At 38.4% G+C, this 13,599-nt stretch overlaps 1 protein-coding gene across 5 annotated transcripts in view; it reads right to left on the minus strand.

Annotated features, from left to right (window-relative positions):
* astn1 (astrotactin 1) overlaps positions 1-13,599 on the minus strand; it is a 401,467-nt gene that overhangs the window by 242,136 nt on the left and 145,732 nt on the right. For all 5 annotated transcript variants that reach the window (XM_047589220.1, XM_047589219.1, XM_047589218.1 and 2 more), the window contains one exon: positions 3,788-3,938. In XM_047589220.1, coding sequence (XP_047445176.1) covers positions 3,788-3,938 — 151 coding nt within the window. The remainder of the gene's footprint in view (positions 1-3,787; positions 3,939-13,599) is intronic.

Consider the following 13,599-nt stretch of genomic DNA (forward strand, 5'->3'; position numbering starts at 1 on the left):
ATTAGCGGTTTGGACATTTTGGTAACAGGCAAATACCCTGCTTGTTCCGTTTATTATAGAACAAGATGACATTGCGATCTTGTTTATTAAGAACAAGATCAAAGTGGCTTTATTCAATTTTTAAAAGGGGGATACGGTGTTATGCCCCTCTGCACCACCGTTGGCCTTGCAGTGGCAGTGCAAATGTCTTTGGGCCTAATTACGCTAACCATAACCACCAACCACGCCTGACAAGGTGTGGATAAAAGGGCATGGCTGCAGAAACCTGGCGAGATGCTACATTTTCCACCTGTCACCTTTTATTTCATGAAATAAACCCTTAATTTTTCTAACACTGTCATCTTGTCTCCACATTACATTGTGGCCCTCGAGCTGGGTCATAACGCTGTGTTGTAAAACTATCATAATGGAATCTAATTGCTCAGCCAGTACTTTCCTCTTCCTGAGGAGCCGTTTTGTGACATTTCCAGGCCCAGGGGAAATAAACAAGGTGATTTTCAAAACTATTGTCTTTTAAAGGTACGGTCTTCAAAAGTTCCAAAGCTTAATTGCACTGGTTAATTACTAAAGGTTGTTTCTGGAAACAATTCTTTGTACGTCGGCAGTCTGAGCTCTACTGAATGGCAAAAGGCCAAAAAGGGTATTTGAAGCTTTTAAGAAGACGCACTCTGGAGTCCATACAACTCTGTTAAATAATGTGCACATAAGTTTACACACCCTGGCAGAATTTATGATTCCTTGGCTATGAATGATAACACAAAAACTTTTCTTTCAGTCATGGTTCAAGATTGGACAAAGACATTTATCATCAAACAAATGTGTTTATGTTTTTTAAATTATAATGACAATAGACAAATGCCCCCTGTCAAAGGTTTAGAGGATGCTCTTTATTATCTCACATGGTAAAGCTGAACATTCTTCTTCGCCTCCAGTTCCTATAAATTCTTGGACTGTCTTGCATAAACTGCATGATTGAGATCTTCCCAGAGCTCAATGATGGTGAGGACAGGAGACTGTGATGGTCAAACAAAACCTTCGCTTATTCTGCTGTAGCCAATGACAGGGTGTGTATTGGATCGTCATGTTGGAACATCCAACTTAGCTGACTCATGCTTATGTGCCGCTTCCGCGCTGCATAACATGATGTATTCAACTCGCCATCAAAATTGACCAAGTTTCCTGTGCCTTTGTAGCTCACACATCCCTAAAACATCAGCAATCCACCTCACAGTAGGAGTGGTGCACTTTTCACCATAGGCCCTCTCCAAATGTAACATTTATGGTTGTGGCCAAAAAGTCAAATTTTGGTGTAATCACTTCAAATGACTGTGTTCCAGATGTTTTGAGGATTGTCGCAGTGGTTTTTGGCGTATTGTACAACAGTACAGCTATGTACAAGAAGGCCTGCAGCAGACTCTACTTCCTGAGGAAACTGAGATCCTTCAACGTGTGCAGTAAGATGCTGGAGATCTTCTACCAGTCTGCTGTGCAGCACCCTTTTCTTTGTAAGCAGGATGCTTTGTGGCGTTTGCCTAGTAATGGCTTTCTTCAGGTGACTTGACCTTGCAGCCCAATTTTTCAGCTCATATCTTGCCTCCTTATTGTGTCTACATGACAGTGGTTTGGTTTCAACAGAATCCCTCATTTTCCACTTAACACAGTTTGAACACTGCTGATCGGCATTCTCAATACTTTTTATATCCCTTTCCTGTTTTATACAGTTCAATTACCTTTTCCTGCAGGTCCTGTGACAATTCTGTTGCTTTCCCCATGACTCAGAATCCAGAAACGAAAGAAATGCAAATGACAAATTCAGAGCCCAAAAACTCACGACCTTTTATACAGACACACTGATTACAAGCAAACAGGTCACAGGTGAGGAGGGTTACCTTAAGTAGGCATTCAAACCCGTTTGTGTCAACTTATGTGCATGTTATCAGGCCAAAATCACCAGGGCATGTTAACTTTTTATCAAGGTCATTTGGCTAGTTTCTGGTGTCATTATGATTTAAAAAAATAAATAAATAAACACAGCTGTTTGACAATAATGGCTTCATTCAACTCTACTGATGTTCCATTTATTACTAGGTGCTGATACTAGGTGGCACCTGTGAGTTATGTTGGTTGGTATTGAAAGGTGCACAGAAAAGGTATTAAACTTCAAGGAGTAAAGTAGCCGTCAAAATACACATGAAGTCTCCAGACTCTGTTATAGAGTCTAAAACCTATGTCTGAACAGCAGAAAGGAAAAGGGATCCATTCAAAGACTAAATGTGGGCTATAAAAAATAAAGGGAGGGCTTGACTATGCAAACCTGGCTGACTCCATGCAGAGCACATTTTTAGAGTACAGTCAGTGACCATAAATATATTGAATTGTATTATACAGTTCATTTTTCAATGGGGGTAGATCATTTGGACAAAAGAGTGTGGGTACCCCTGATTTACAGTATCTGGTGTATAGTACACAATTGTATTGAAGTACAGTAGTGGCATTATAGTTATAGTGGGTCCAAAAAAAAATCTAGCCCCCAAGCCACTCATGCTTCACCTGGCATGGCAGAAATAAAGACTGACCAGTGTTGGTTGTGGAGGATGGTTGATGCACTATAGACTTGTTGTTGCCAAATATTCCACATGGCAGCTATCTACGGAACTTTTTGTTCTCCCATACTTAATGTTTATGCGCTATTATTTTTATTATTTTTTTTGTACTACTGACTGCAGGTACAAAAATACATTTCACTAGGTATTGTATTGTACTATATATAACTGTGCATGTGACAGATAAAACCTATCTTATGTTATCTTAGCCTGTCTTGGTGGCGCACCCCTGCTGAAAAGAAGATTCACTAAAAATTCACTGCCCTCAAGTCTCAGACAAAATTATGAAAGAGCAAAGGAATCTGCAGCAAATGCATGTATACTACCCACATAACTATTTACTCCCATGTGCAAGTTTACTGTGCACACACATGCATTCATATATATATGTATATACTGGATATGGCCTGGAGATGCATGTCCACACTCCAATCTATAGATGAAACTTTTTTCCAATTAAATACGCCTCATAAAATGTTCCACTTTCCTCGAGCTGCGTTAAATATCATCTTCACAGACCTCCTGAAGAGCTCTACTCAAGTGCATCAAAGTACTTGAAAAGAAATTAAATTGTTAGGGAAGGGGAACGATGCCTGACAGCTTATCGATGGAAAAGGAGGATTTGGGTGAAGCAAAACACTAGCAGACGGTGCTAAGATTCTGCAAATAACAAGAGCGGCATTGCTGTAGTCCCCAGCAGATGGACAAGAAAACAAACCTGTCTGTTACATTTCCTGGTTGCTAAGCACCACCTGGAGGTAATGAATGTGTTGTCGGCCTAAGAGGCATATGAGACAAGAGGCGAAGTCAGACTGTCTACTCTGACACATTAGAGTGCAGGTCTGCTGCTTGTCCTTGATGTGGGTCACTGTGGCCTGCAGATATGTCCATGAATATTTATACAGGTAGAAGGACTTAAACACCGATGACCACACTAGGATATTCATAAAACATTAGAATTTGATCCACTAGTGAAGTGGGCACAGGATCAAAAAGGTTTAGATCTGCTGGAGGTTAAGGCACTTAATGATATGCTTTTATACTGCATCAATTACAAAAGGACGTATGCAGACTGATTTATATTTATAGTTTAAGAAATCTGAGCAAAAGGCTATTTCAGGCTACTGACATAGCAGATGTATGGCAGCTTCCAGGCACAGCTTTAAATAGGAAAGGTGACTCACCACACAACCAGTGGAATCAAGCTTTCGGTCAGATATGCAGCGGAAGTTGCGGCTGCAGCCTCCGTTGTCTTTGGTGCAGTCTCTGACTGGTCCAAAAGAGTCCAGGAGAACCTCCAACGAGTCGAAGGATGAACTGATCATTAACTCCTCTCTGCGAAGACGGGAACAAGAAACAACAAAGAGAATTTCTGTAAAGTTGCATCTGTGTTTGCAAGTTACGCAGGGGCTAAATTGAGCTCATTCCAGACTCCACGTATTAATGAGGCTTTTACCCACCTATTTTCTTTTTGACTAAAGATTGTCGAGAAATGTTTAGAATAGGGCTGTCACAATATCAGGACAAAAGATGCCACAATAACGACATAATCACAATATCAATATAAAATGTAAATAATAACGGCAAAATCCAGGAAATGCATCTTTAACTTTATGTCATTTTCTCTGCCTTTTGGGACGAATTACACTCAAAATAACAGTAGAATGGAGGAAGTAAAACACACACTGTGTTCAAGTGGCACTGGATCATTTACACCAGGGGTGCCCAAATTCTTCCCAGTGGAGGGAACAAAATTGAATCCATGGGAGCGGGCCAAAATGTTAATTTTGCAGTACATTAAGTTAAATACGGGTATATACAGCATGCATGTGTAAAATAAACACTATCACAAAATAATTTTGAAAAATGAATGACACTGGTTATTGTGCTTCATATTTATATTCCAAAAAAATCTATCCGGCTTCTTTAAATAAGAAAAAATAATTGAAGCACTCTGAAACACTTGTAAACAGATATGGATCATTACCAGGCCTTGGGCCTATTGTATATCTTCAAACACAAAGACATTTAGTGCAATAAACAAAGTACCATGGGACGAAACATGCCCCAGTTAATCATTAATCATCAGACTCCGATCATATAACATACTCTGTGGTGGAATCGACCTTGGTAAAAAGATGATCGTTTACCAACTGTTTTTGAATTTTCGTTTGTCTCACAGATCACATCTCTACATCGTAGGTATAGGGACCTCGGTAACACCCTCGCACATAACTTCTGAAGTGCAGGAGACTTCCTTCATATCCACAACATTAAAAAGAATGTCTCTGACCAAGTACGACTCAGTTAATGTCAGTCATTCGAAATTGTTGAAAACAGTCCGATAGTCAATATCATCATCACCTGAAGTCCAGTCACAGCCTCTGCCTGCCTGCCAACACTACGTCTTCATGTTGGTTTACATGAATTGAAGTGGAACTCGCTTTCAGGCAGAAATGGACTTGTTATGATGTGTAGTCACGGGAGTTGGGTCCAATTGCCGGACACACAACTGGACAGAACAACAGGGTAACTCAGAGGACGACACAAGAGGAAAGACGGAGATATACAGTATATACAGTATATATACACAGGCTGAGACTCAAGTGAAACCAACGAGTGGAGGAGCACCCAGACAAAAGACACAAGGCAATAAAGGAGAGTGTTAATCACAGGAAGACAGGAAGTAAAAACTTAAATACTAAGAGGTAGGCAATTACAAAGAAAAAGGAAAAAAGGAAACCCAGACAGAATAACAAAAGGTACTGAAACATAATATCATGACAGGACGGGATTGATGTTTACGTTTAACCGGCTTAACAATAACAAAAGACCACCAGCACCTGAGAATAACGCAGGGCAGTTATGTGAGCTGCATATTTCTACAGCAGACTTTCCACAGCTTTCCACAGCAGACATTTTGACTCGACACAACCGGTAAAGCAGAGGTGTATCAACAACGGCTCAGTTTCATTAAGTGAACCAGGAAGCCATGACAATGAACCGAGATGGACAAAAGCAGGGACTCTCAAGTACACAGCCATCATTAACTGAAAGAGGAAACCACTCTCACTGAAAAAGGTGTACAATGGCAAGGTCACGGTGAGGCAATGAGCTGCTATCTAAAATTATTATTATTCTTATTCAAGAAAATGTTTTTCAGTGTTCAAATGGAACCGTGTCACTGTTCTGGCTCCACAAAAGCGTCGCTTCATCATTTCGCTTCACAAGACATTGTGACTCTCCGCTCTCTATTTAGCCTAATGAAGAGATATTCATTTTCATGAATTACAAATACCTGCATGTTTAATTCATCCCGTGTAATCATCATGAAAAGCTGTGACTTTTCACAGCACAATTGCTATGCAGAGTAGTCAAACTATGAGATAAAACATATTGTGAATTCCCTGCTCTAACCTCGCTCTGAGTAGATGCTTTACGCTGCTGTGGTTTTTTTTTGTTGTTGTTGTTCCCTGTGATCCTCTTGCAAGGTCAATAACCAGGCTATCCTCCACAGAGACAATAGCATAGGCACTTGAAAAGCAGTGTGGGCATCGGTGTTTCTTAGTTGAATCTGACACACAAAGCATTTTCTGTATAGGAATAGCTCCGCTCATGATAAACAAGAACATGTGTAATAGCTCTACCATGAACCTTGGCTCGGTAAAGAAAACGATGACCTCTCTGGTGCTCGCAAAAAAAAATGTTTTGTTTCTTCCTCGCTGTGCGTTCCCAGCGAGTTTCCTTTCCCTTTCACAGAAAACTTGATGTTATCTTACAAACCAATTTTTCTATTATAATTGCCCATTGCTTTGTTGTCATTTATTCAGAGGGGACCTATTGAACGGAGCCCCAGTAAATGATGAAATTCACCGCAACTCTGAATGCTAAATGATTTCAGAATTCTAATTATAGTCAGAACACATCCACACACAATGTGCAACACAATTTACCATCAACTATCCCACATGAACAAAAAAGATTTGAAGCTGTGCTGGTGACTCTTTGAGGCCACTACAACATTTTTTATAGGCAGAATATGAAAGTGCAGAGGAAAGTAGTCATTATAGTAGCCGGTTGGTGTTCTTAGAGTTTTCCCAAAATACAATGTTTTAAGTTTGTCCTGGGGATGGCACTAAAGAAAACTCGATGGGGTCAAGAAAACCTGATTATTTTTTTCATCCCTTGGAAGCATTAAGTCTTCATTAAGTATTCATTGGAGTCGCCCAACCTTGTATGCAAAAGACATTTCGACTGAGAGTGGCACAGGAGAAAACATTTAAAAAGGTGATTTCTCCAAGACCTAACCTAGTGTAATGGCTATATGTATATGTCTGGACAGTGGTCTGAATTTTATATGGTTTTCACTGGCACTGGTGAGTAATGTTTATTACTGATGTGACAGTAGAATTCCGAAGTGCACAGGGTTACAGGAGAACTTTTTGACATGGCATTCGATCATGTTGATGTTACTTAGACATGTAGTACCCACCTAGACCAGACCAGATAAATCAATGACAGGTCTGGTCTAGGTCCAGACCAGACATAGCAATGACACCTCTTGATGGCAGCAGCCATCAAGGAGCTTGATGGTTTCCTCCATGTTTCATATGATATTTTTGTTTTGTAAAGCAGTGAGCCTGCTGAACATTAATCTTAAAATCACTAGATTACTATTACTTTATTATGTTATACAAATAACCAAAACATTAGCATTTAACACAATTTTATTTTGGCCCACATGGTAGTTGAAAATACAAAATGATAAATTAAAGAAGGTCTCTCATACTAACTGCACTGCACTGCAATTGCTGTTGTGTTGCCGGACATGACATCATTGGAGTGGTTGGCCCAATATGCTGTCGCACTGAGCAGGTACATATGCATTGAAAATGACAGGGAAAGAGGAGCAGATTACAAAACTAATTTAAGGAGGCATGTTCTCCATTGCTCCTGGATGTTAACATGAGTTTTATAAAGTTAACGACTGAGAGAAACCTGTTCACTTCCATCATTTACCACTGATACGACCACCTGTTCTAGCTGCACTCTAAAGGAAGAATCTTGAGCTGGAATTTGCATTTTGCACTGTTCTGCAAGAAGAATGAGAGACACCAAAAAATTTGAGCAGGCAATTTATTGAAGACAACAATTTAACTGAAATAGGCTGTTCATTCATTAGCTGACCAAAAGTTTAAAGCCCTATTTCTGCGGGACTAGTTTTATCAGGGGACCTCCAGTAATTTGTAAAAGCTTATTTTTATGATGTTTTATTTCGGCATTATGTTCAACATATGTACACTTTTACTATGTTGGAGTATGTTCCATTTGTTTCATGTCCCCTTTAATGTTCTTAGTCCATTAAGGGGGACATGAGGCAGCCCTTTACCATTATGGTCAACAGCCTGTCTGAAGACTCGAGGGCTGCAGAGTGTTGATATTTTTAAAGGCAAGCTCTAGACTTACCTTTTCAATTCGACTTTTAATTGAATTAAACTATCTATTTATGTACTATTTAAAAACATTTTATCTCTTTTAATGTTTTAGTAGTTAGCCTTTTTGTGGTGTTTTTTTTTTTTTTACCTTAAGTTTGATTCTATTTATTTATCTATTTATTTATTTTATGCTCTTATGTCTTAGTTGTTAGCATTTGAGTTTTATTATCATACACTATTTTTGTTGATTATTGTTGGTTTTATCAGGCATCTGGTGTTTCCTCAACTGCAATAGCGTTTCCACAGTTACTACTCCTGTTCCAATGAATATTATTTTTCTTTTTTTCCATTTGTTACCTACAATATTTCCTTTTATAATAGTTAAACTAAAGCCTGTTGTTGACATTTAGGCACTCTGGACACCGAGTTTACAAATTAAGGTTAAATAAAAATTGTGGTTTTGGTTCAACTTCACGCAGAAACTACACTATTTCCTAAAACTCTAATTTAAGTGCTTTGTAGCCTCTGTGCAACCATACATGTAAATCCATATGCTTTAGGTTTTATTAGTCTACTATCTACCTTGACTATATGTAGCACTGATGTTGCAAAAAATAAATAAATAAAAACTTGTAAGCCTGTAAATATACTTCAGGAAGCAATTATAATAGTGTATTCGGTGATTTCCCTGGAGCCCATGGATATTGGTGTAACAGATATCTTGGAAAAAAAAAAAAAAAAAAAACGTCTCTTTGCCAGCTTTAATTGGCAGTGGCTGCTCATCCAGATGTATCTAATTAAAATAACAGAGAAATAAAATGTTTATCTGACTTATCTGATGTCAGAATCAATACGCTGGTAGAAAAGCGCATCGTTAAATCATTTGAATGAACCACCTCATTAGAGGTAAAGTTAATTTGTAATTAGAAAAGTAAATAAACAGGAATCTAAAATGCCTTCAGACAATATAATTAGGTTCAAAAGGTGGTCCTGTGTTATGTTGCAGACACACGTGGTTAATAAAACTTACACATACATGTGAAGCATCATTTAAATGAATGGTCAATAGATGTGGTACATTTAACATTTTGGCCTAGATAGAAGTCTGTAGAAAGGAAATCAATGCAAGCTTCAATTATGGGCACCATTAACAAGGATAAGTAAACATTAAAAGGGATAGGAGTTAATGTACATCAATACAAGCTATATATACCAAATAATCCTTCACTTAATTTACTCCGAGTAGTACCACTCAGATGATCTAAATGAAAATTAGCATTAGCATTAAGATTGATCAGAAAATGACTAAGTTAATGGAATTCATTACTGTAGACTTACTCTTGGAGGTAGCTGTTTACATGTGTTTGCTAATCAGATTGTAGCAATGACACCCATTTGGTGTCCATACTACACAAAACACCCAAGCTGTCTTTTGAATATCATCCCAGGGTGATATCACAATGTAACGCTAATGAAAACATTAAGAAAATAAAAATCTCGTCTGATTCTCCCTCCAGTCGTTTTAACTAACATGAAGCCAGCTATTCACAAAACTGAAGATCAGGACTCAACGCTACTTAGGGAGCGAGACAAAGCGACAAACGATTATGAAACACAGGGGGAAGGACATCCAAGAGGAGAGAAAATCAGCGGCTTCGAGAAGGTGTTAAAAGTGCTTCCTCGTTGCCCCCAGGGAAAGCTGAAGAGAACGTTCATCAGATCGTAGATCTGAGGGAAATCAGTTATTTACACATAGTCTTCAAGAATGGTGACGAATGAAATGAAAAAGGAGGGGGAATTGAAATGTGCAATGTGCATGGAGGGGGTGCAAAACCATACTCATAACTGAAGACATATACACCGTGTTTTTTGAGGCTCTGAGAACTGAACTCTGTGTGTTTCCATCACAAATGTAATGGGCCACAAAATTATGGAAGAAATGAAAAAGGTTAACATTGTTATGTTGACTTTCTGTCAGTTTTGTCTTGTTGTTTTGCTTTGGAGTTGTAAGAGGTGTAAGAGGAGTTGATGTGTTGGGTTTTAAGGGGGTACATCACACCCTGATATTTCACACGTTGGACACCAGTTTAAGCCGGTTTTGGCTACACATGGAAAACTACTGAATACATGAAAGGCCGCACTCCTCCTTGTCTACAGGCAGAACCTAGCTAGAACAAGACGACTGTGTATGCTTAGTTCGGGGCTTGCCCTCTTCTACCCTTAAGGTGGATAGGCCAAAGTCTCAGCGCTGAACCAACATTTATTCTCTCTAACGTGCCGAATAATAACACAGTCATTATTCATAGTGACTTATTTTAAGGTTTTAATAATATTCAAGTTTAACAAAACATGTTCACTAGATAAATGTAAGACTTGTTTCAAATGAAATGTATGAAGATAATTCAGGCAATGATCTATTTTGATAACAAAACTGTGAAAAAGCAGTAGTTATAATTCTTATATATTTCTGTGTAAACGGGTTTCACAGTCCTACCGTCATAACATTATTTATTTGTTAACAGTTATTTCATTCCAGTTGTAATAGAGGCATATCTTCTTGTATCCACATTTTAAAGGCGGGCGGTTGCTTACTTTCAGCTTGTCTAATCATAATATGAATCTGGTAACGCTGGATTTGGATTTCATTATGTGGCGTGTTTCAGCCAATACAGGGAAAAGAAGCACCCCTGAATGCAATTGGATATTCCTGTAACCAATCAGAGTTATTTGATGGTTAACAAAATCAATTAAAAGTGCTAAGATGACATCTATGACTCCTACACCACATCGAATCACCTGCTTCCATCTCACTCTACCCCTCTCCTCTTATATCACACCAGCTGCTTTCATGTCCTCCTTCACCTCCTACACCTCCTACACCTTCAGCTCTGTTGCCTCCAGCTCTTCCTCAAAGCCATTGTCTCTAAACTATACAACATTGCTGATCTCACCACTGTCCCATAAACCTTTGCTTTGATTCTTACTACTTGTATTCTGTCCATCGCTGCATAAACCTCGCCCAACATTTTTGCCCTTCAGATCTTTGTTGGAGAACAATCAGTTTCAAATTCCAACTTTCCTTGACAAAAATCTCTTTGGGTGGGGTAGTTTGGGCTGGCCTTCTGGCTACTTTTAACTAGCAAGCAAAAGGTATTGGTCTCTATTGGACTTTATTCTGTTTAGAGCTGAAAAAGGGCAAATATTAACTATAGCTCTGTACAGATCAGTAGGCCACTAGTAAGATTTATTGATCAGCATGATCAGTTCAAAACATGTAAGTTTACAGATTGAGTATATTTCAATTTAATATGTGGCATCTGTTACAGGATGATACTTAAGTCGAAGAAATTACACAATACCTGATGTCTTTGTTCACTGACTGACAACAGTTGTGAGGAATGCTGGTTGCTACTTTAAATAATACCTGGAAGCTGAAACTTTTTTACAAAAAGAGGTTAATATGTTAGTAAAGTACAGTGGTCAGTGATGGAAGCTCTGTTGAGTCTGTCATAAAAGGCTGAAGTTACTGAAGTAAAGGGTACTGGTTTAATTAAAATGCAGCATATTGAGTATAAAAGGGAATAGTTCCAACTCTAGCATCATTTTGGTTTGTCATTACATGATGATATTCTATTCTACTATTTCGGGTGCAAACTGCAGAATTCAATCTTTTCATTCAATAAATTTGAGAAGTTGAAAATATTCTTTGATTTGGATCACGGTTTGTCATTAAGAGTTGATGGTGGGTCCTGAACCCAGACCAGATGAGAAGAGCCACTGATGTAGAGCACTATAGTGTACCTGTAAGTGATGTAACTGTATTTATTGTAGGTGATGTTTCGTTTGCTGCTATGTTACCTATTTAATCGGTATTATGCACTTGTTAGCCTACTGATGAAACAAATCATACGCACAGTTCACTGGAGCCATCAGGTGCTGAAAACCATATTATACCCTGTTCTTCCAACCGTCATCTCTCAGTCATCCAAGTACATTAAATTAGCAACTAGCTGAGGAAAAAGCCAAACATCTCATTGACTTTCTATACGCTAATGAGAAGAAATGATGGCAATGTTTGTTTAATTTCACCTGACCTTATTTTCACAGGACAAATTACTGAATTAGAGCAGGATCCCACACTGCTGTGCGCTAACTTGTTAACAGTGCATGACAGCACAACCAGAGAGAGACAAAGAGACAATCTCTTCTCCACAAACTAGCCCCGCCCTGGAAGACTTTATCCAACAACATAATCCTGTCAGATCAGATGAAGTCACGCCAACTCTCTTGTTGATTCATACTTTTGCAGACGACTGAGCAAAGTAGGTTAAGCAACAAACTAATTGTACTGGTCTGTCCTTAAGGGTCTGTGAGTTGATACGAGTTGCAATCTTTATGCCAAGTAAGGTCTAGAAGAATGTCTGTGAAGATTCCAGGTAATCCAGGTCATGGTACAGTATTTCTAAATACGTTAATGAAAGGCAACTAGATGAGAAGACTTTCTTGAAAATGCTTGGCTGCTCATCTGAGTAGCTCCTTTAGTTCTAAAGGACTGGTGAGAAGCTGATGTTTAACCCTTCATAACCGAACGGATCGCCGGCAATCTGTTGGAGCTCATGGTTTTTGAATTACAGTAACTCACAATAGTTTGCGCTATTGACAAAACTCAAACTTTGGCTGAACACTGGGTAGTTGTGCTTTTGTCTGGAAGGTCCTTTGTGACATCTCAAGGGTATAACGGTAACACTTTCTATGAAGGTTGTATTTATAATGCCCTATGAATGCACTCATAATGTTTTATAAGGTGTCTATAAAGAATTATAATGGTCATTATTACCATGTATACATATTCACAAGTCGCTATAACCAACTTCATGATGCATTATGACAACTGGTTATGAATGATTATAATTTTAATCTGAATAGTGCATTATAAATATGTCACTATCTGCCTAGTGACTTGTTCATTTTATGATGCATCATAACTACTTTGCTTTGCTAAATGTGCATAGTGATGCATAATGAGTTTTGACTTCGCCTATAGTGCTTTATATCTGTAGTTATAAGTATTTATAATAAAGTTATAATAATGTATACATCGCCCTACAGCACACAGTTATAAGCATCTGTGCAATATCATAAGTGCTACTTGTCAGCGCTAAGTAAAGTGACAAGAATATGACACTATTATTAACAGATATAAGTTACTATGAGTAATTAAAAGGTGCAATGAACTAAGTCCTGAGTCTGGCATCTTTACCCCATATGCACAATATTATAAATGACTATGTTAATATTATAGGTGTTATTTGTCAGCTTTAGGTAAATTGGTGCAAATGAGGTGTTGTGGATATAAGACTATTACAAACAAATATGAGGCACAATGAAATGAGAGCCTGGACAGTAAAAACAAAAGGAATGCATTTAGTTCACTTTATTTTCATTTAAACCAACACACATAATCAGAATGATTATCAATGCTCTGACATTACGCAAGCACATGAAACACGTGAAACAGGCCACAAAAGTGGCACGGCGTGGTCCTAGAGATGTGGCTCTTA

Source organism: Mugil cephalus, chromosome 7 (genome assembly GCF_022458985.1).
Source record: "Mugil cephalus isolate CIBA_MC_2020 chromosome 7, CIBA_Mcephalus_1.1, whole genome shotgun sequence".
NCBI classification, from domain to species: domain Eukaryota; kingdom Metazoa; phylum Chordata; class Actinopteri; order Mugiliformes; family Mugilidae; genus Mugil; species Mugil cephalus.